Below are 24,219 nucleotides of genomic sequence, written 5' to 3'. Positions count from 1 at the left end.
AAAAGAAAGAAATTAAACAAAAATGGGAACAAAATCAAATTAATGAGAAGAACAAAAAAAGGAAGCATGAAAAATGGTTTAATTAAAAAAAGAAGGAAAAGAAACTGATGGCACTTTAAAATTCTGATACAGCACAGAATTATGATTTTGCATCCCCTGTCTCCTTCAGAGCCTTACTAAGAATTAATAAGTAGGCAGATTGAATTTCTAAGCCAAAATCGGTCTCGAGTCACTAACTTTGGAGTGCTTAAAGTCTTTCTTTTATTGAGCATAAACTCTAATGGATCTAATTTATTTCAGACATCAAGGGTCATTAGCATACGGAAAGTCTTTTTTCCCTATCCCTGCCATATGCTTTAATTCCCAGGACATGTTCGGTGAGGCTCTAAACAGTTTTTTTATTTAATTATAGTAGCTTGCTGTTGATCTAATAGAGCTAAAAGAGACCTGTCGTCACTGGTCAGAGGTTAAATACCCATTTGCTGAGCAGAGTCCATGCAGAAAGCCCTCTTTCTGGATTTCCTTGGAATTATTTTATCCTGTCTTTAATACATGCTCAATGGGAATTCCTTGGGGAGAAAAGAATTTGTCAGCAAACAGGAAACTGAGTGGTTTCTCTTTGAAATTATTAAAAAATCAATAAGGCACCCGGGGTCATAACATTATTTATTTGAAATCTTTGGAAGCCCCTGTATATCGACAAAATGATAACACAATTTACGGTTATATTTCGGAACGGATAAATAAGAGAGATTGCTTCTCTCGCCTTTTCTTTCTGCAGCTCACACAGCATGGCACACTGGGGCTGCTTAGCGTGTACAAGAGTCCGACAGGCTCGTTAACCATCTCCCAGCTGCTCTCCATCCACATTGGGAACAAGGGAAATGCTGCAAATCCCATCCTGCTGCAAAGGGAAACGGATAAACCCAAAGTAAGCAAGGGGGTTGCTCTCAGGGAGGGGATTGGGGTGGGTGCAAGGCAGAGGGCACCCCTCTCCCTCTCCCCCTTCCCTCCAGTATTTTTGCAGGGAATTTACTGCTCTTTCCATCTCCCCCACGTTTTGCATCGCGCTGCGAGATGCTCGCACGGCCTTGGCCTCCTGCAGATGAAACAAAACTGGAAAATGGACTCCTGGTGCGTGCCTAATGCACATGACCACATTAGAGGCAAACCAGAGCAATAATCCCCAGCTCCCAGAAATGCTGAGATTGGGTGCTCAGCATATGTTGTGCTTTATATATCTCTTCCTGCTTGGCTGCACTGCTTGCTAATGAAGATATAGCCTATCCCACTTGCAGGTATAGACATAACTCCCCCCGAAGTTTCCAGACATCACATAAATGCTACCTCGACTGAAATATCAGAGCAAGAAGAGCTGCTTTTTGATGGTGATGTTTTTTTCTGAGGCATTATGGGACAGACTATACTGCCTGTAATATCTATTTAAAACTTTATTTCACAGCAATGATTCCAGCCTTACAATTGGTTTTAGAAATATTATGGTCTCACACTCATTTATTTGGTTCGTTGAGGCAAGCTCACCTATGTGTACTCTCAGCATGCTCTCTCAATCTTTTGTAATAACTGCTTCCCACTTCTACCAGTGCGCTCAGGGCATTGCCCATAAAAAGTCAGGCAAGCAACTTCTGAGGGCTTGAGTGAATGCTCAGCAAGTCTGGGCGTGAATTTACAGCACACTGGTTACTCCCTGCTTACTCCCCAGGTGAATGCTGAGGCCCATATTTAGTCAACCTAAATTCCTGCTATAACCTTATGGACAATATTTCCTACGTCAAGATGTCTCTGGGGACCAGGAGGCAGCCAGCAGGAAATACAAGGCACAAGGACAAGTCTGAATTTAGGCTCGCTGCAACTCCAAATGCTTTCATACCTGAATCCACCAGGAAATCCCTGCGGTTCATGTGCCCCATCGCATATTTTAGGGGGAGAAGGCACGGGGCAGCACGTCTCCTGGCTCTGCATCACCTGCAGAGCTTGAGCTCACCCATGCAGAGCTGGAAAGGCTATTCCCCTGTCCTTCTGCTGCTGTTCAGCTGGCAAATTTTGCAGTTGAGGTTGTGCATCATTCCTGCTGCATGTGAAGCAATCTGATAGCTGCCACTCAGAGGGCATAAAGAGTAGCACTGCCTGGATTAGCTGCAGCATTACTGAAAGTGTTGTGTGTTCCTGGGACAATGGAAATCCAAGTTCAGGTCTTCTCAGCAAAGCGAGCAAGTGCCGTCTCAAAATACTCTAAAAGAATTTGCAAACTCTTCATAGACCCTGTTGTCACAAATACTTACTTGTATCTTACAATTTTGCATAGATTCTCACACTGATAACTGCAGAGACCAGCCTTGCAGCTGCATGAGTGATACCAATTCCTTCAACAGAAATGCTTTGTGTAGGTGTTCAAAGGCACATCTATTAAGAAAGGGAGGAAAAGGCCAGGATATTGCTTTCTGCTTCCATTACCCTCACAAACTGACATCCCTGTTCTCCCACGTGTGCCACTAACTGAACTGAGCACCCAATTCCCACTACCTCTTTCTGTGCAAACAGGCTGGCTTGCACAGGTGTCTGCGAGGACACATTTTCAGCCTGAAAAACACCTGTTCTGCGTAGAAGGACGGCGTGGATGAGGTGGAAGGGTTATTGGCACGAGATGCCATACAGAGCATTTGAGTCATGGATGTGTCAATTTTTTGTCAAGGGCCAAGAGTCACGGCTGACCATGCTGGCTGTAGATAAATAGGTGACCAACCGTGCTGGAGACCGGGCAGTGCCAGGTGTAAAAAGTCCTTGTTGAGGTGATGGCACTACACAAGATGGGCGGTGGAGGCCACACGACCCCACTTGCTCACAGTGCATGGACAGGCTGCCCTGGCTCAAGCAAGAGGAGACCTTACCTCGGGTTGACATCCAAGCTGGATGAATTGCTGAACAGCACGCCAAATGCCACCTCCATTTGTACTTGCAAATTAAACACATTTGTTGGAGATGACTCAAACAAGGCAACTATAAACACCCTCTGCCATTTGGGCAGGAGCTTTCAGAATAAAACTATTTTTAAGCGTTCCATTGTCATGAAAGAGCTGTTCCAAAGGGAAGCAGGCATCGCAGCAGCAGCGGTAAGCGGAAGGCTTGTGGCCACGCATAGCTGCAGTGGCTGTGCAGGAGTTTGGGCTGTGGCCATGCTCCTGGTGCCAGAGCACAGGCATTGCCTTACAAAGTTGGCTTTCACGCTGGTCCCTCTGACTACGCCTTCAAACAATGAGAAAGGACATTTTTATCAGATAACGATGCAAACCTGCTGGGATTAGTACCTGAAATAATGAAGAATGACCCCCCTCCTCTCTTCAAAGAGAAAAAAAAAAGACATTTTTTCCTCTTTTTTTTTTTTTTCCTCCCTGTATCAACAGCACTGCTTGGCAAATGCCTGAGGGACTTCTACCAGGATCATCAAATTTTTTAACAAGGGTGAATTTAGAAAGGTGCTGTTGGATTTGACTCTAGGAAGGCTGCTGAGGCTGCTGACTCACATGCAGAGCAGCTGGCTTCACAGTGAGCTACTTGCTTTGAGAAAAGTAATTTAAACTTCTTCCTACAGCTTGTTGGGAAATGTACATTTTCAAAGGGGCTTTTGATGTTTTGTTGTGTAACTTACTGCTGGACGAGTGAAATAATCATACTTTACACTTGCATAGTCCCTTCTGTTTGAGGATCTCAGGGGCTTACCAAAAGTGGGTATTTATTTCCCTCATTTTACAAGTACCTGACCTTATGTCATACCTGGAGAATCAGTGGGAGGCTTGGACTATGCACAGAAATTGCACCCCTGTAATTGCACATTAAATACATTCATGAAAAAGCCTTTAATTAAGTTGATGTTTCTCCATGAGTTCTACTTTATATTCCACTTTAAGCTTGTAAATACACTTTTTGTCCCTGTGGAAGTGCTTCTATTAAGTGTTAAAGGTGGGCTTTTTAAACTAAAGTAATTACACTGGCACAAATGCTTTGTACAAATCCAGATATATTATTACAGAGATGTATTATGTTGGCATTGGCTATTCTCTTTCTACAAAGAATGTCTACAGCAATTTTAGCACCTTTATATTGATGTAACACACTGAGAAAATTGGAGAAGGGTGAATATGTCAGAGGTCAGAGTGTACTGGAAAGATAAACCAGTTCAACTTTGATACATAGAAAGGACTTCAGCAGGCTTTTTATCAATTTGGTTTAACTCAATTTCAGCATCAGTCACACTTGCACTGATTTGGGGAATTGCATCCAATTAACTAAATATTTTTTGAAGCTCATTTAATTAGTTCAGTGCAGTTTGTGAGCACAGATGACCCCTAAGCGTTGGAAGTTCAGCCTGAGCATTCTGGTCCCAGATGTCTTGCTCTGACCTTTTGGAAACCCATTTGTGCCAATAACCACAGGAGACTCCATGGCACATCGCGGGGACTAAATGGCCTTCAGGCTATCTGAATGTGTGAGATCATCTGGCTTAGGTGGTTAGCTTTGACAAGCAGAATATCCCTTTCTACAGCAAGAATTCATCTACTGCAATTTGCACTGGGAGAAGTAGATAACCCTTCTGCCCAGGGAGGGGGTAGGAATGAAGCACTTGGGAATGGAGAACCTCAGACATATGAAAGATAGTTGGGCAGAGATTATGGTGCTGCCTCCTTTGAGGCCAAAATTGAAGCAGTGTCACCAAATAGTCACTAAAACAACTTTTCTAAATGCTTTCCCTCCCCAACCTGGAGAAGTATATACCTCGCAAAATATTAATGGGCATATATGCATGATGCTCAAACTGGGAACTCAGCACCATGACCATGGGCATCCCAAAATCCTGTGTTTGATTTTACCTGGAAAGTCCTTGGCTTGGGAACTGGCTTATTTTAAAGACAACTTTCTTCCCTGTGGTGTAAAGCAACACACCATAGCTTCTTGCAGAGGGAACTTTGTAACTGTTTCTCCTTTTTGGTCCTTAGATTTTGCTAGCTTTACCTTTATGCTGAATTTGTGTTAATGGTTACCTGTTTTAGAGAAAATGGATCAGATTATAAAAAAAAAAAAAAAAGAAGAAAGAAAAAAAACGCATTTTCCATTTTTCCCATGTATTTTCTCCAGCTGCCTCTGTCACTATTTTCTCTCATCCCTGCAGGTAAGTATGTAAGATGGTGGAGTAGCTGAAGGTGATTTTTCCAGGCACATTGATACTAGGGCTTATCCAGTTTTGGTCATATTTACGAAAATATTTACAATTATCCTACAAAGAAATTGCTTTATGCCATTAGCTGCTGAGGTTACAGCTAATGATACATATTTTGAGGCTGTATCAAGGTCAGTAAGAGTCTGAGACGTGCACTTTCATTTAATAAAGTGAAGATTGCATAAAGCACTCCATAACTGCTTGTTACTTTAATGCATAATATTTTAATCTGGCACCACTTGCTTTTAATCTATAAACGCTCTTTACTTTATCCTCTACACAGCTTCAAAAGGAGCTGAGGTCACACAATTACGTGGCCCTTTTGAAAGCCTAGCCACATGATGTGTCTCCACACCATCCTGTTGCAATGAACTCGTCAGGATGAGCATGATATACAGTAGGAGCCCATTTTCCCCTTTCGGTTCCAAAGTCAAAGCCCTTAAATTGCATATAAGAAAAGAAGAGGGCAGTCATTCAACTGCTGACTTTCTTTCTCTAGTTTGGTGGGTTTATCCAGTGTAGCAACAGTGAGGTTGTAATAAGCTTTGGTGGCAACAGGCTCTGCACCACAGAACTGTGACAGATGAACAGAAACTAACTCCTAAATGTAGAGGCCTAAGACTGGACAGGAGCAGTTCTTAGATGATTTAAAGTAGGCACGTGGTGCACACGTTGCGACACGAGTTTAGTGGAACAACCCTTTGCTTCTCTACCATGTCTGTACGGATATACATACATCAGATGAGTTCCAATATTTAATAACTCAAAGCCAGCAAGCAGGTCATTTTTCACATACCAGTCCAAACAACATCTATCGGATTGCTTCTGTTCTTAATTCTCATTATGAGGTCTTTCAGTGCTAAGTCAGTATCTTTCTCTTCCCCCCCCGGCTCCAGTGGCTCAGAATTGCTTGCCGAGTTTCTTCATTACTTGTAGAGCAAATTCTAGATGATAAATACAGTGTACAAATGCTCAAAGCTTTCAAAAGAGATGATGTGAACTCAGATGCACTGCAAGTGTATAGGTCTCCATATAGCCCCTATGATGGCCAAGAGGCTAGGAGAAGGAATTTAGGAGACTTTATTCGACATGAAGGAGTTTTGAATTGCTCCTTGCAGGTCTCACTGTCCATAGACTACAACTGCATAAACTGCCTGCAGTTCCTTTTCTACAAAGGTGCAGAGTTAAGAGTACAAAAATAAACTTAGAGTAAACCCCATGTTTTTACTGTTTAGGACTAAGCCTTCATGTCCACTTAACATGTTGCTAATACTGATTTATTACGGAAGAAATATTAACAATAATTTTTGGATTGTAATAGCTGCTAATTGTTTCTCTCCTCTGCTATTTCCCAGAAACACCAGCATATAACCAAGAAAATGTCATATCTAATATCTTATTTATGGTGGTTAAAAAGGAAAAGAAAAAAAACAACCCCCACACAACAAAGTCCCCAGAGCTGCAAAAAACCCTCAGACAGAATGTGCACAGCTTCTTCCTATATTTGCTATTCTAAAGAAAGACCTTCATGTCTGCAGTTAATGATGCTGAAGGTCAGATATGATATCAGGCATCCCAGAGATAATGCACAGTAATTTATTTTCCTTCTGAAGGACTAATTATTGGCATGTTCAGGGTGGGCTAATAAACAAGGAGCTTGAGGTTTTGTGACTGATTATTTACTTGGTTATAATCTCAGATCTTTCCTGAGTGTGTAGGTTAAATGGGGAGTCTCTCCCGTTTCTGTCCTTGAACAGAAGTGCATGATATTCTATAATTAAGATTGAAACTATGTTTTCATTTTAAATTAGATTCCTGACTTTTTGCTAATATTGTTAGAAAGGTCTTGCCTTAGTTTAAATATGCATGCCATGTATATGGGGGTGGGGGAAGATGGAAGAGTAGGATAACTTGTTGCTAAAATTTGATGTGGATTAGAACAGGCAATTTTGACGTTATGCAATCTTTTACAGTTAAGGACTTTGACCTTTTGACTAAATCTTATGTCAGTCTTTAATATCTTAGAACCATGGAACCTTAACATTGGGTTTGTTATGGATGTTTGACAGCAAAAGTAAACACTTGTCTAGCATTTCGATTTGCTAGATTGTGTATTTGCAAATTCCACATTTGCAGTGCCTGAATAGACTTCCTGGGGTTTGCTTTGTTTTGCAATTGTAGCTGGCCAAGAGCAAATGGGTTACAGGGAGAGCTGAAAGAAGGACACAGAGTGGCACTGAAGAGGGGGTGCATGGCAAACAGCGTGGTGAAGGAAGGGACAGCTGGAAGGCATCTTGAACAGGGGGACCAAAACTGTTATGCCTGATGGAAAAAAGGCTCGTGGAGAGCAGGAGATATCTAAATGGATGTTCAGTGATGTACCAAAATCCTTGGTAGGTCTGTAAGCTCACAGGTAAGGTAACTTGTATTCTCTGGCTTTCTGGCTTATTTCCCAAACTATAGAAACTTCTTTTCCTAACATGAGGTTTCATTTAAGTATGCTGCCAATGTTTTTGTTAGTCCTTTAAGCTGCATACAGATTCAGAAACCGAGAGCTCTGAGTTTTACTCCTGATCCTGTCACTGACTCCCTGATGAGCCTTGGGCTGCTTGTGTAACCTCACACTTGACACCCTGCCAGGAATGCAAAAATCATCACATCTACCCATCTTTGTACACAGGGAGGAAAATATAAACACTGATTACAGTCACCGTATTTTTTTCCATGATGAAGTTAATGTATCAGGTAGATTTTATTGTAAGCTTGCATTTTTCTTTCAAGAAGGAGTACAGGAAGAATAAAAGAAAAAAAAATAGGGAAATAAGGATGAAATTATGGGTGGATAAGGTTTGGGTTTTTCTCTTTTCTGCCTGGCTATAATATTCCTGAATCAGTTGAGATTTTTCAAAACAGACTAGAAATCTTAGAGCACTTGCCTTACATTAAAATTAATGGGGAGGGGACTCTTTCTGAAGTGACTGGGGTAAGAAACAGAGATTTTGGTGTCCTGGGTTCTGCTTGTAGCTCTGCACTTCTGTTTCCTCTCAAAGCTTTTATCTGCTCTGAGCAGAACCTTTTCTAGGCAAGAACTCTCACTAGGCAGTTGCAGAGGGCCCACCAGAGTGTGGACACTTCTCAGCTAGGGATTTCTCTTGTTGCTACAGTAAAAATAACTACGAGTCGTAACTCTGAGATGTGTGCATAAACTCCCTTGGCTGCTACACCATTACATAGTAGTTGGGTTAAAAATAGAATAGTACATCTCTTTATTAATATCAAATAACAATATTGTAGAAAACTTCCTCTAGGAACAGACGAGATGCGTTATTTGAATGAATGAAACTCCCCCTGCAAGGGCTCAGCACAATGGGCCAGGTGGATATATTATTATGCTGACAGACTGAACGTATTATAAGTTCCCTCTTGACCCACATGCTCTTAATAAAAGGTTTTATTTCATTCCTCTGCACACACAGGCTTCTGTTGCAATCTCCCTTGAGAGAGCTTTGCTTACCTCCCGGAGCCTGAAAAACATTCCCCTGCTCTTTGCACACTAATCTGCTCTGGAGGACCAGAGGTCCTCATCAAACCGCTCTGCTCTGTAATTCCTCGCTGAATGCCTGCTTTCAAAACAAGCCAAAAAGGGAAACGAATGCTTATCCCATCAGAAGGTTCTGGCATGTTAAATTAAACAAGCAGGGCATGTGCAGAATATATATGTTTCAGGAAGAAAGAGACGTTAGTATCAGGTTAACCCTGCTTTCTACTTAAAACCTGTGTATAAACAGCACGAGACTGGAAAATGGCAGTAGTTAACCATTTAGCACACCAGCAGGACAAATTGCATCTTCTTCACATGCTTAAGTCACTACCGTTGTAAGAGGAACCTTACCCTGCCTTTCAGACGAAGATTACAAAGGATGTGGCAACTAAAGAAGTAACACATCAATTCACTCTCAACTAGTAGGCAGCCTTTTTTAACATGAAATGTTAAAATAGGTCTGATAATAGCATCTTCGCCATGCTATAGCTGCCCTTTCTCAAGTGGCGTATCCAACTCTTAGATTGCCCATACTGACAGGTGAAGATGTTTTGAATCGTTTCTTCCATTCTTTAAGTGATAGTAGCCAGCCTCAATCTTTTCATGCTAATTTATTTAAATCCAAAGGAAAAGCCCACATTGGATCTGATTACACTCGACCAGTGGAAATTTCCTTTTAGCCCTATTAAGTGATGGGTTTCTACTTCGTATTATGGGATGGTATAAAGCGAACAGTTTTTACTACACAAAGCGACAGCACTATTTACGGAACTATATATTCTATAGTCCTCAAGTGGCATGTGCTTCTTCAGTATTACCTTGCTGCTGTAAGACGGCTAACGCTGTTTTGAAAGAAAATTGAAAGCACAGCTTAGTCAGCCTTTTATGAAAAGCCATAGTAGTTTGTGAAAGCTGAGAGCGAGCTAAGGAAGGGACACGGGTTATCTCCTGACCATGCTGGTGCCAACTTGTCCATCAGAGGCATGATTTCAGACAAGACATGCTTTACTAGAACGGACAGGCACCATGCTCATGTCTACAGGCTTTCTGAACTTATTTATTCAGGACAGGGAGAAAAGAGACCTGAACACTGTCACTTCAGATCCTCAGCAGAGAGGATGTAGGTGACATGCTCTGAGCACGGACATGCCTGATACAGCAGCTAATACGTTTGATCTTAGCCAATGTGATCCCCAGAAGGGAACCGTTTGTGCTGAAATGCAAGCCAGCCATGCAGTGCTGTGCTTGCTTGGTGTCCGCACAGAACACCCACAAAAGTCATTAAGCAGGATGAGGAGAGGGCTAATTGCAGCAATCCAGCATATAGAGATCCCCTGTGAGATGCAGTGTGTGCCTTTAAAAGTGTTGCTGATTGCACCAAAGTATTTACCGCAGTTCTCAGACTTCAAATGGAAAATAATGCAACTATGGAGGCAATAATGCAACTAGTGTGGGTGGTAACCAGCCAATTCTTCCTACACCTACAGCATATTTTGTTCCAGAAGATCGTACTAATGCTATTATGGGAATTACAAAATTGTTATAACGGGACCTGCTAGGCAATATTGTGTATTTGGAAACTTAAAATAGTAATGACCGCCCTAAATTTTCGCTAGAGCTGCTTTTCGTCTTCAGTTCAGCCTTCTGCCTCTCTGCAGGCTCTCTAGTTTAATGACTGTTCATCCTTTTATGTTAACAGAAAAATACTAACTACTGAATAAGGGAGTGTATGTGTGTACTAGCAAGATCATTAGTCTGAATAAATGTGACAGCAGAGTTGCACGAGAAATGCCACAGTTAGTGGTAAGCACAAACTGAAGCTTTGGGTGTAAAATACTGTAATTACAAGGGATGGTGAAAGCTCCACAGTTTTTATCCCCACAGAAATCGATAGTGGTGCAGACTGCTGCTCTTTGCTGGAGCAGGGGCAGTCTGATGAAAGAGCTTATTGATTTATCCAGCTGATGCTACCATAGTGAATAATAGACTGGAAAAGAAAGGGCTTGCAAATTAGACTCATTCAGCCCAATTTTTTCCAGGATATCTTTTGTATACAGCTATATAGAGATATATGTTTACAAGTGAGTTTTTGTCAAAGCAACAGCCTAGTGGTTAGAGAGCTACATCTCCACAGCGTGAAAGCTAACCTTCAAGCTGGCACTAAATTCCGACACTGATGAGGAAGCACCAGGGCACCTAGGGGCAGGATTTGGCCATGGGGCAGGTCAGCAGCCAGCCAGCACAGCTCCTGGAGGGCTATGGCCACAGAGGGCAGGTGGCCATGCCTCCACATGCAACTTGTGCCACAGGGGACCCACCAGCAGGAAGGTTTTGAAGTCTGTGGTGGATCCAGAGATCCCCAGGCTGGGGGAGATACCAGCTCCAGGACAGCCCACGCCAGACTCAAATAATGTGGAAAGATACGTGGTGTTTTAGGAATGAAAAGAGTTCTGTGTTCACTCTTAGCTCAGCGGGCAGATCTGTTATGAAGCCAGACCCACACCAGCAAAAATGTGAAGTGGTCAGAATGGCTTTGCATAAACTGCAAGGGAGAATGAAAGTAAGAAAGACAGAAAGAAAGAGAGGGAATGGTAGGCACACTGCCATAAAGTACAGCAAATCAATCTTCTCAGCAGTGATGGATCAGGGAGCAGGACTGTAAGTTTTACAGGTGTATGAAGCCCCACGAGTATAAAGACACCATTAAAACACTGCCATTAAATTCCAACACTGAAAGATGATCACAGCCCCTGGAGCCAAGCGGGTCAATATGTGACTGTATATTTTTCATTACCATTTTTTATATACATATATATGAAGCAGAATAAGATTCACAATAGCCTCACCCTCTCTCCCAGTGAAGATCTCTGCTTTATACTCAGCATCCACTTTCACAAATAAAATGCAATATACCATCAACAGATAAATGAGATCCCTACAGGGCTTTTATTCTGCCATACCATTATATCTATTCTTCCACCAGATTTCTGCTTAAATGGCTCTCTTTATGCACATACACAAAGATGACATACACCTGTCTAAATATAAACTGATAGTAAAGAGCTCTTCTGTAGAGGGGATGTATCTTTTCTTCCTAATTTACCATAATGACTTATTCATACCACTGGAGCTAGGGGGTACGTTAGCTTCCCCACTATAAAAGTCACAAAGGTGTTTTATAATAAGATGTGGCTGGATTTTATTTTTTTTCCTTATCTTTAGAAATAAAAAGAGAGGAGCTCTGAATCTTTCTATATTCCCCGTAAAAACAAACATTGAAGAATTATAGGGTTTTTTTTATACTGTTGACATTGACTAGTAGTTTTTAACATGATGAAAGTGTTTGTGCAAGCCACAGTGGAAAAGTGTTTTTTGTACATCTGGAAAGCTCAGGGCAAAATGCTGTGACATAGGCTAGCTTGAGAGATTGCCACCAGGACAGTAGCACCTGAACAGCAGTTATTCAAGAAGTAAACCTATTGAGTAGTTAATGGTGCCACTTTGATGACATTTTGACTATTTCAGTCACAAGTAACCTGTCGGAGAGCATAAAAATTCCTGACTCCTTTTTCATGAAAAAACTCAAAGCATTTTATGATCTGGACACGTAGATACTGGATGGTGACAACCACAGCTCTTTGTGCAATGAAGAGCTGAGGCTCAACAGAGAAGGAGGAAGTGTGATGTACTGCAGAGAGACAGGATGACTGTTCAGGAGAGAGGTTACTGTGCTCAGGTTATTTTGCTAACAAAATGCTAAAGGAAGTTTCAATGCACCAGCAGAATGGAGTGTCTTCATTTTTAAGATGGGACGGGAAAGACAGAAAAGACTAGTTTTTCGTAAACAAATGTCAGAATCACAGTACAGGCTCCAAGGGAAGACTTCAAGGAAATGTTTCTCCTCCACAGGCTCAAAGATCTTGTGTGCCACACTCGAGTATCTGACTTTGAGGAAGGGAAAAGCATTTTCTTGCAGGGGGATCAACTTTTATTCTAGATATTGCTAGCCAGTATGGGCTGTTGGCAAGTTTGTGTGACAGGTGGGGAAGAACAGCACAAAGAGCTTTCCTGTATTTTTCCACTTAAGCATCTCTTCATGGGCCAAGGACAAACGAGGTTCAGAAGAGAACAGTTTATGACTTGCAGCTATAAAGTAGGGAATAGAAAGGGATCATAAGCACCACTCTTGTTAAAGGCTTGGGTTTATAATGCAGGAGCTGAAATGGTTACATAGATTGCTTCCCTTTGTGGTCCAGGTGTGCGTGTACCTTTTTCTGCCGTTCGTGTGCCATCTTTTCCCTATATCCTATCCTACAGTGAGTGACAGAGCTCTGCACCTCCCCAGGACAAACAACACCTGGGCAGCACAGTTATGCAGCATCACAAGTGGGTTGCTGCTGTCTGTTTTGAGCCACGTCACTGATAATACTATTAATCTCCTAATAGAAGGATGACACTCTCTTCTAACTCAGCAGCTCCAGCTAGCAGGAGACATTTTATAACAAAACACCTAGCAGGTTTTTCCACAGCCACGTCTTTCCCAGACCCCGGAGCCGGCATGGCAGCACTTACCCTGCATGCAGAGCCCATCCGTGCAGTTCTTGGACTGCAGCACCAGCCCCTCGCAGTCCTTCCCCCCGTTCTTCGGCGCCGGGGCCGTGCACTCCCTCCGGCGCCAGTGGGTGCACTCCGTGCCGCACGTGGACCACTTGCTCCAGGACGTCCACTTGCCGTCCACTGAGACAAGGAAAGGATATGAGGCATTAGGGGGATAAGCCAAACTACAGCTTTCAGCCATCCCAGCAGTGCAGGAGGACCCTGAGTCATGCCAATGCCTGACCCAGAATGGAGCCAGCTTGTATTTTTACAGGTCATATTTCTGTCCCAGACCCATTTCTGCTCTTTCCCCTCCCTTTTTAGGAACTTGTCAGCAGTTTATCTACACTCAAAGTGTATGAGAAGGCAAACGTCAAGTCGGCAATCTGTGATTTTTTAAAAATTTTTTAACACAGAGGTTAAAATTAAACTTGGCCAGAAGTTCTTCTCTGCTAGGAAGATATTTAATGTTAAATATTTCATATTAAAAGAAATATCTGAAGGCACTGATATATTTCACATGAGTGAAATCAGGAATACATTTAGCACCTTTCTAAGTCCTGCAATTGATTTTCGAAAGCAAAAAGTGAAATAGCCAAAGAACTAATTTTGAAATTATTTCAGTGATGGAGCCTGAGCCAGGAGTCTGTCACCTGGAATAAGAACCAGCAAGGAAATTTCTGCTCTTTTCAGCTGTTTTCACCCACCCAGACCCAGGGTTGGATAGCCAGGCTTCAAAAGCTGAAGATGACCTTATTCAAATAGCAATGCCATTGGTTTCGGTGGGGCTGCTGACACCGGATGATAGGACAGATGGTAGGACATTGTCAAGGAAAAGCCACCAACTAGCTCGTGTCCCCTGAAACAATTCCGTATTTTTTAGATGTTTACATTTAAATCCCTTTTAATGGCATGGACATAGATCTCTTTCTAGTATAATTGTCTTTGTATCTGAAGTCAGGTAAATATGGCCCAAATTTGGCATCTGCAGCCAGATGTCTCTCAAATGATCCACTTGCTGTGACTGCTGGACTGAACAGACATTACAAATATATTTACATCACAGTCACTTTCTGTACTCAAATTTCAGTCCTCTTCCAGAGCTTTCAACCTTTATCTCCCAGTCTGAAGCTCTGAATGTTCTCCAAATCCCCCAAATTACCAGGGCTGAGACAACATTGCAAGCTGCATGCAAAAGTGGGACCGAATCCCCTGCTGCTTGATGTAATGTGCTCACTATTTTATCTACTTACATAACATAATTTAATACTCATTTACTGAAATGTTGGATTTATTAATAAAGAGAAGGAGGCTTTTCTAACTAGCAGTCTTCTCCTGGATTGACTGGTCTAAAAAATATATATACATATCTAGGGCTAAGTTCTGTTCATACTGAACCTGGACACAGGGTGGTGCAAGCTATTTTCTGAACGCTTTGGCCCTCGCAGAAGGCACCGCCGTTGAGTGGGGCAGGGTTGGTGCATGTCCTGGTGCGCTTCTGAAAGCCTCTCCCACATCGGCTGTTGCACACTGACCACTCCGTCCAGGTAGACCAGCCACCGTTCACTGAAAAGCAAGAGGTAAGAGTGTGACAGCACATGAAATCCACCTGGGAAATAACCCGCACTGCAGCTCGTTCTTGGATGTACCCGTCATCTGTGCACACTGAGACACACCTGTGCTTTGAACAGGCAGAGAAGGAACTGATGATTTCCTTCTCCTTCCTTTCCAGGGGGTGATTTCAGGGCCACTTCACTCACCCCTCTGCAGAAATAGCTGGTGCATGTGAATGTGCCAGCACCACTCTGACAGATATTTAAGATGCTCAGAGTGAACTTAGACTAAATTTTTATTTTTGGGCTTTGGGAAGATGTTTATATTTGGGAAGAAATTTATGCTGACTTTCTTTTCCACTCAGTTCATTTTCCGGATGGATGGATGGATGGATGCCAAGACCTGGATGGATGGATGAAGGGGGAGCCGTGCTGCTCTATTTAATAATGCCATCATCAGGGTATGGGTAACATGCTGACTGTTTGGATTCCCCAGCCCCCAAATGTCTGTGCAATAACACAAGCCTTAAGCAGCTCTAGTAGCAAAAACCATACAAGTGGCTGCTCCCCTACATATGTCTCTTGACTGCACAGTTCAAAAAAAATACTGTATGTGAATGAGGAAGAGTTGCAGCATGACTACATCTCTCTATTTCTGCATTCATCACAGTTACAAAACGCAGTTCTATTGCAAGGTCCATCCCTCAATATCACAAACACTGCTAATCAACTCAATTCAGCCGGTTTTCTATAAAAACTGAACTAAAAGGCCCTCATTGTAACTTCAGGGAAGCAACTGCTTACAATTAAATCTAACTGCTACCCTGAATATGAAATGAATATTAGGGATAATCATAGGGATTTCTTCCTACTTGTCTATCCTATAATTAAGCTGATTGTAAGGAACACCAGGACAGTCAGCTGGCGCGTTGTCAGAGCAGGTTTTGTTCTGCTGGATACCCCAGCTTGGGAGGCATCGTGGCGATGATTTTGTGGGGGCAAAGGCTCAGGTTGGTGGGGGAGAGCAAGGCTGGAGGAGACCCCAGGAAAGCATCTGGTCCAGCCCCTCCCCAGCCAAAGCAGGGCCAACCTCAGTGCTAGATCAGGGCTGTGGAGGCAGATACAGAATAATGCTAACTGATGCTTCATACTCCCTTGATGTTTATTTTTAAGCCAGATCGTGTGACTGTGAACTGCAGCCCCAGAGAGCTTTCCTAATTTGCCCTTAGACATCAGAGTATGCTTTGGTAGCAGACACCAAAGAAAAGTTGATTTAAAGAGGCATAAGAAAATGGGTGATTCTGCTGAGCTCCGACACTCTTACCAGTACCTGGAAGCACAAACTTCCTTTTGGTTTTACTCTTATTTCGGAAAAACGTCACCAAGAAAATGAAATGCATTGGTAGAAAGCAATGTCTCGGATGCTCTTGCTGGAGGAAATGCCCCCATGGTTATTTGCTGGCATGTGTTAAGGCAAGGGGGCGCCTGCTCTCTCTTCAATCAGACAACCAGCATTTGTGTAGGTGCCTGGTCCCCCTTTAACACTGTCCTCTGTCACCAAAAAGCCAAGCCATCAGGCCTGTCCTGAGTGTTTCCAGTACTGAGCTCTGACTGCAGCCCCTGTACACGGCTGCAAGTCCCCAGGCAGCCCAGGAGGACAGGTCTGGTCACAGACTGCAGTAAAAGTTACACCCAGGCATCTTGCATCTCTAGGAGTGTCCCTCCTGAGCATCCACCCTCATGCAGCAGGACAAGGCATCACTCACCGTATACGATCACAGTCGCTGTAGTGCTTTTCCTTTTGGCCACGATGTTTTTGGCGACACAGGTGTAGTTGGCCGTGTCAGAAAGCCGGGCTTGCTTGATGATCAGGTTGTGATCAATGGTGATGTAAAAATTTCGGTCTTCCACGGGGTCAATCACTTCTTCGTTCTTCAGCCACTCCACCTGGGGGTTTCAAAGGGTGGGAGGGGAGGCAGCAAGTCAGCACCCGGTCACACCACAACAAGCACAGTACCTGCGATTTTTATGCTCATCCCAGAGAGCTCTACAAGTCAAGCCACACTATGAAGGACTCACCTGTTGCATGCTGCCAGCTGAAATAAAACACCATGGCGGCAACACGGGAGAGCAACACTCACACCTGCCTTTCCCTTCAGGCCCTCTTCCTTCCCACCGTCCCACCCAATACTTGCCATGCCTTGCCTGCAAAATAACAGTGCCTGTTCAGAGGGCAGAGCTGCTGGGTAGAGACAAATAGCTGATCTACACCTTCAGAGTCTGAGGCACGAATGTGGAATATGATACCTTAGGACTATATCTACAAGCAGAAAATTCTCTTACACTATTGGAAACCCTAAAGCAGCCCAGGTCTCACCCGTTCTTTTCTACATCTTAAGTAATAACGCAGTAACCTTGTATGTATCTGCACAGGGTCTAACACAGGGAGGCCCTATGCCAGAGTAGGTCACGCTAACGGACTGCAGACATCAATATTTTTCAGTCTACATACACTCACACATACTTGCATGATATTGTTTTGCTGCAGTGAGGGTTGAACGAAATAGAGATAGTTACCAAGGAAATAGAGGCTTACAAAGACTACATCAGTGTCTTTGTTATCTCTTTTATTTATTTAAGCCATATATATTTTTAATAAAGTGCAATCTCCTTGGTTATACAGAAAAATATTTTACATACGTTTTTAAATTCTGACAATGTTCTTTTTATTGCCTTCCTAAAGAAACACCTTATTATATCCCAGCCGACTGCTGCGAGCCACCCTAATGTAATTTGGCTGGAACCTAGTAGCTTGCTTTCCTTTGAACCGGGCATGCTCTGAAGGAAGGGACTGGCGCCCTGGATGGATCAAAGCAGGGCCTTCATGTCACTGGATCATTTCAGCTTGTGCCCAGAGTTAATGAAAGGAAGAAAAATATAAACAAAATCAGCCCGCTGGGCCCGAGAGGTGCTAACTGCCAAGACCTGCTCTTGCAAACCCCACTTTGATGCACCGCCTGAGCATTCGCATATCCCGAAATCAACCCAAAACTCGTGATGCAAAAAGGGCTGTAGAAATGGACAGGAAATGGGAGAGGAAGAAAAAGACACAAAACATTCAAAGCTGTGTTTCTATCACTGCAGCATTCGCATTTTATCTGCCATGGAAGATACAAGCTCTTAGTGAATAACCTGGCTTTCCTTGCCAGGGTGGCTGAAATTGTTCTTCCTCCTTTCTTGAACCTTAACTGCTCTCAGGTATAATCAAGACAGACAGATTCCTGTTCAGTCAATGGCAATGTCTAGCTCCTTCCTCACCCACAGGTCAAGTCTGCATGCATCCGAGACTGAAAAACAAGCCAGCAGCTTGCCTCTCCTCCAGCGGAAGGCTGCTACTTAACCCGTGCCTCTCACACAAACCAAGCGTCTTCCTTGTTTTTCAATACCATTATATATTTCTGGGACAGAGTGCAGACTTGCACTAGGACTCTAAAAGGTGCTACATGCACTGCCAGAGCTGTGTACCCCCTCCAGATTCACCTATACTTTTTCTGTGCTCTGCACGATGAGGACATTGGGACATCAGTCAGGACAGGACCACGCTTACACCGTGGTCTGAGGCTCAGTTCAACGTTTTCCTTGTATGCTCATGCAAGTATATACACCAGCACCCCTTGCCGCTACCCAAAGGCTCTGTACTCAGTAAACAGCAGCACTCTGCAACACTCTGTCTCTCCACAAAAGCACAGGCATGCATATTCAGCCTGGGTCTCAGCTGATTAGACAAAATTAAAGCTATGAGCATTAAATTCCCTTTCATCCCTGCAAGAAAACTGAAGAGGATATGAAAATAAGAGTTGCCAATATCAGAAAAAAAAAAAAAAGGCTCTACATAATTCAGTATACTGCCTCTGGCTCTTCATCAAATCGCTTGGGAAAAAGATCCTTTTCACCTAATGGCTCACAGAATTTGCTAACAATAAAACATTAAGCTTGCAGAACAACAGGATGTCTTTTTTTTTTTTTCTTTCTGAAAAATCTGTTTTGCCAGTACATCAGTACTGTGTGTGCGTGTCTAAACCCCATCTCTTTTACTAGACACTTCTTTAACACATCTAATTCATTCTTCTTCTGGGTATCTGGGTTTTCATGATGCCACAAGTCTGTTCACGTAGCAAAATATCACGAAATCTGACGGGAGGAACTGAAGAAAAGATGGCTGAGATGACAAGAGAAGGGAGACTCCTTTTATACACGTCAGTATAAAGAGCAACACAAAAAGAGCACACCACTCCAGCACTAATTAGCTCTTATGTTTTCTCCTTCAGCCCTTGTACAAACGTTAACTAATTAAAACACACTAAAACATTTAAATGAGAATTTTGTTAGTATACATTTGCAGTTACTAATGGACTCTTTTTTTTTTTTATTTCTGTAGCTGCTCACTCACTGGCTGCAGTGCTCAGCACTGCTGGACCTCCGTCCGGAGCCAGATTTGTTTCTTGAGGTAACCAGAACTGGCGAGAGCAGGGCTGTTTTGTCACGTGTATGGGAACTGATCCGGTGTCAAACACAAAACAGAAGAGAGCAGAGCGGAGTGAGACAGCGTGATTTATGAGTGACAAGTATGCAAACTGTTATTACCGAAGTTAAAAGCGACGATCTCTTTTGATGCCGTGTCATTCCCCAAGGTGCAGCCCCCTCACTGAAGCAGGTTGTTAATCCAGTCAGTGCAGAAACTCATCCTGAGTTCAATTCAGCTGCCTGAATGATGGTGACTGGTGCCCTGGGGGAGCCGTGCTGCTCACACAAGACCAGAGGAGCACCAGACACTTGTGTGCTGGAGATCTGTACCCGTCTGGGCGAGCAGGCGGAGATGCAGCAGGATACCCATGGACATTTTGAGGTCCACGAGATGCCTGTCTTCAGGGTCTGGCCAAATCCTGCTCTTGCGTCTCCATTTTTCAGTGTCTTCCCTGGAGAAGACATTTCTAGAGTAGATGTTTGAAGACATTTATAAAATAGATATTTGCTTTTGTCTCTATATTGAGAGTATGTATTTACTGGCTACAGTCACAAAGAATCTTCGACAGATGTCTAGCTCTGTCTATCCCATTAAATGCATGTCCCTCCAACTACTGTTAATAAATATGTGTTTAGCTGTGCATACGTATCGAATAAGCCTGAGCATCATTTTCTCTTTATTGTAACAGGAATCCTGTTATTGGCCACAACACTGCCACAAAGGATGGGGTAAGTGCTCTGTCCTGGAGATGCCAGCTATGGAAAATTACAACAACGCTCAACTGGCTTTTCACACACACCAGCCCTGCAGAACAAAGCCAGCATGAGATTACTCCTTCTATTGTTATTTTCCAGCGAAGATATTTTTATTTGTTAAACATTTGCAGGCTGACCAGCAAGAGAAGGACCCTCTGCAATGGTGTGACTGCAACTTCTGACCCGCAGCAACTGCAGAGGCTGAAAAGAGGGCAAGTGGGGAGCACAACTAGCACCTGCTAGCGGCTGGCCAGAGCTGCTCAGCCCTCTGCAAGCACCTTGCACGGGCACACGGCTCCTGCCAGCTGCGACGACTCTGCACGTAGCTGCTGCTGCCGTGAGGCGCAGCCTTCCCTGCGACCGGCTGAGGAAACGCACAGCCCGGCGCGGCTCTAATTTAGAGCAGCATACCTTGTAGCGTGTTTTTTTTTTTCCTTTTTTTTTTTTTTCCTGTCATCCCACTCCCTGGTGAGAGACAGATGTGTTGTCTCTAATTATTCGCTGATTGGTATCGGGAGATACATTAACATAATTGGCACATTTGTTCTAATTAACAGAGGGAACCTGCCACATGCCACCCGACATGAAAAGCGTGAGAGCGAGAGCAGAAAACCCACAGCCACCGGGACAGCGGCACCTCAGAGCTGTGGCCAGACCCGAGCTGCTGCACGATGCTCCCAGCAGCAGCCTGAAATAACACAGCAAAGACCAAAGCGTGCAAAGCAGGGCCAGGCTCCTGTGCGGGCTAAACGAACACAGAGAACATAAATCACACCAGCGATTACGTACGCGGGAAAACCTATTACGGAGGCTAATTGCTGACACAAATTTAGCCATGCCGAGTTGCTAGCATTACCAGGTACTTAAATCTCTTGGCACACTTGTGTATGCGTGACTGTTTTAGAAGCTGGTGGAGCAGAAGCACAGCTGTTCTGAGAGAGATGAAGAATGGAAAAGGGATGTAAGCTGCTCTGGTTGTTCCTTACGCCTCCCACCATCTCAAGGAAGTTCAGCAGGGTGCAATTCCTGGATCCTGCTCTCTCCCCCCCACCAACCTGCCCCAGTCTCATCCTCAAAGCTGAGAGCACCTGCCGAAAACAGCAAGCCTTCTACCACCCCTCCAGGCACAGGCAAAACCCTCCAATGCCCGGGAGTGCAGTTCTCCAGTACGAACAAGATGCAAATGGCTGGGAGCAATGAGAGATTTGCCTCGGTAAAAGATGAGCTAGGATCCCAGGATGTGAAACGATTGCGACCCTGCCTTCCCCATGCCTTGCCAGAACTGCAGGACTGCATTCAAACTCATCTCCCAGCTGCGCTGGTGTTTCAGGTCATGTTCCCTACGTGTGGCAGTAAGAATAAAACATTTGTGAAGCTAACTACTGATTTGGACAGAGTACAAGATGCCCAAGTGAGACTGAGAAAACTCTAGCAGTTTTCGTACGCACTATTGAGCCAACAGCTATTTCAGGTATATTGAGACTCGAGTGCCTCTTTGAAGAATGTTATTTGACTTTTGGATTTGGTTTCAAATGTACACTTTCATCCCAGCAACGAGAGGATGCTGTCCTTTGCATGCTAGTTGCTGGAAATACATTTTGTACCTGCCTTTTTTTTTTTTTAAAGGAAAAAAGTAGCCTCCAAAGAGGCTGAGATTACAGAAATGAGAGATTGCAAAATACATATTGAGAATGAGATGGCAAATGCAAACTGCAGTGACATTTTGTTCAGTTGTTCTTTGCTTCTGCTGCCAATAAGGGGAATTTGTGTTCCTGCTGTAGAAACACTTCCTTAACTGCACATACATCCAGCCTGCTGCCTGAGTACTAAAACCTGTGCAGGGTGTGCATACAGCTGCTGGAAGTCTCTGGCCCTATTACAGCTTCGCTTTGTGCACAATGGGGAAGTAAAGCCTCACAGAGGAAACTTCCAAGGCTGAGGTGGACTGCATGCCTCAGGTAATTGCAGGTGGAGAACTTTGTATCATAGAGCTGTAAATTCAAACATCGTGGCATCGTGAACTGAAACCCATGGTGGATGCCCTGAGGCCCACAAGAGATGCTATGCTCCTTTTCCTGCTTGAAACAGGGGGGGTTAGGATGGAGGTGCTACAGCTCATGTGTGTTGGTTGGCATTTTTGGCACCACGTGGGCAGCTGGACTCCACAAATCCCAAGGTGACTGGGGATTTTCTGTTTGGAAACTACTTTAAACAGGTTATTTGTTTGGAAACTGCTTTAAAGAGGTTATCAGTGTGAAGTCTGTGGTACTTTGAATATGCCCGTGATGGGTAGATGGATAGATAGAAGGAGGTATATGCTTTTCACAATCATTACATTCAATAAGGGAAAAGGATATTGAAGGTGACTGTAGTCCCTAAGTCCCTTTCCTGTCCCCTCTGAATTTGTCACATGAACAACTCCCCTTACTGATTTTAAAGGTATACAGGATTTTTTTTCAGTCAGGGGGCACACTTTATTGAAAGAAGAACATCAGCTCTAGAAGCACCTGGAAATTCCTGAGCAAAACCCAACAAAACCTGATCAAACAACTCTTGAGTTACAGCTAATGTGTGTGCTCTACAGACCAAATTTTGAAAGCACCTCTCTTAAAACGTGGAAGCATCATAATTCTTCACACCTAAAGTAGCACTAAATCTGAGCAGGCTACTGCCAGAAGAACTGACCGAGGCAAATACTACTGCTGTGAATGCTGGTGAGAACTCAAGCTCCACAAACCACTGTCAGAAGTAACTCTCACACTTCAGGCACTGTGAGGACTCGACTGTTAGGAGCTAGGATCAGCTTTTGTCAAAGTAGAACCTGATGGACTAATGCTGTAGGTGTAGAGTAGTATCTCCAGGATGTGAAGCCGCCTTCTCTAAGGGAGCAGTTTGGAGGTATGCTTGTCTACCTCATCAAAAACGCTGCCAAAATCTATATCACACGTTGTATATCTTCCAAAAAATATGTATAAGGGAAAACACTGGTTTTTCTGAGTACATTATGAAAAGGAGAGGGAGTTAGTCTTAGCTAAACTAGCATCTCAGAGCCACCTTCACCACAAAAAGAAAGCTGTAGAGAGGATAGGTTATCAGGGTGTGTCACCAGTCATGCAGAACAGCTCCCATTGCAACATTTTATGGAGGAACTACAAACCTGACTGTTCTCCAGTCCCACAGACCATCTTTGCTTGTGTTGAGATTTAAGCAAACAACAGCTTAACTCACTGAGGAGCAAGCACTGCCCTCACTTACAAGGCTATCAGTGGAACTGCACTACAAAGAAAAAGGGTAGGATTAGAAACCACAGAAGACTCAGGTCTCAAAAAAATCAGTCCTGCCTGAAGAGCTACGTATCTCAGCAGGGGTTTCTGCACCACAGAAATGAACCAGTAGGGAATGTAAAACACAAAGCCTCATCAAAAGGTGCTGCCAAAATCTGTCCCCCAACACTGTGTAGCTTCCAAAAATATGCGTAAGGTAAATACAAATGCATAACAAATGAAGAAATAACCTAGTAGTCAGTGCGTTTCCCAGAAAGCACAAGACCCAAATGCAAGCCTGTTCTCAAGCAGGGGGGTGTAAGCTATTTCTTGCTTCTCAGAAGAGTGCCCCTGCCACCCACAAATAGATTGGGCTGCAGAAGGAACAGATACGTACAGGACCAGACACTGACAAATACAGGGAGCTTTATCCTGTGTTTTTGAAGAAGGACATCCCCGCACTGCCAGACCTTATCCACCAGCTCTGCAGGGCAAAATGAACAGGCAGTCCTTGGAGCAGGAGTTAGGGCTCCTTTGTACCACCGAGCTTATTCGCCTCCCTGCTCCTCTCTGACTCAGGACAGTCAATGTAGGAGCTGGGTGTCAATCTGTTGTGCCAGCAACACTGAAGCACAGCACAGACCTCCCATCAACCAGCATCCACCCTTGAGGCTTTAGGTAAATAAACCTTAATCAGTTCCGGGAGCTAAAATAGCTGCTTTGAGCTTCTGGAGTGCATTTTTCCCCTCTTAC

General features: G+C 43.7%; 1 protein-coding gene and 1 long non-coding RNA gene across 9 annotated transcripts in view; one reads left to right on the top strand and one right to left on the bottom strand.

Annotated features, from left to right (window-relative positions):
• UNC5C (unc-5 netrin receptor C) overlaps positions 1 to 24,219 on the bottom strand; it is a 250,298-nt gene that overhangs the window by 25,527 nt on the left and 200,552 nt on the right. For all 6 annotated transcript variants that reach the window (XM_080591059.1, XM_080591058.1, XM_080591057.1 and 3 more), the window contains 3 exons: positions 16,690 to 16,870; positions 14,769 to 14,936; positions 13,347 to 13,511 (listed from right to left, as the gene is read on the bottom strand). In XM_080591059.1, coding sequence (XP_080447185.1) covers positions 13,347 to 13,511; positions 14,769 to 14,936; positions 16,690 to 16,870 — 514 coding nt within the window. The remainder of the gene's footprint in view (positions 1 to 13,346; positions 13,512 to 14,768; positions 14,937 to 16,689; positions 16,871 to 24,219) is intronic.
• LOC308194772 lies at positions 7 to 24,212 on the top strand. Of its 3 annotated transcripts, none has more exons than XR_013950852.1 (3): positions 7 to 7,626; positions 15,289 to 15,384; positions 17,667 to 24,212. It is a non-coding gene; the product is annotated as an uncharacterized lncRNA (long non-coding RNA). The 3 variants fall into 3 exon arrangements; XR_013950853.1 differs by having other exon boundaries at positions 7 to 7,646; positions 19,362 to 24,212; XR_013950854.1 differs by having other exon boundaries at positions 7 to 7,646.

The sequence above is a fragment of the Anser brachyrhynchus genome (genome assembly GCF_964034855.1).
Source record: "Anser brachyrhynchus genome assembly, chromosome: 4".
NCBI classification, from domain to species: Eukaryota; Metazoa; Chordata; class Aves; order Anseriformes; family Anatidae; genus Anser; species Anser brachyrhynchus.
The sequence above is the reverse complement of the archived record's forward strand: the minus strand, read 5'-3'. Positions and strand labels throughout refer to the sequence as shown.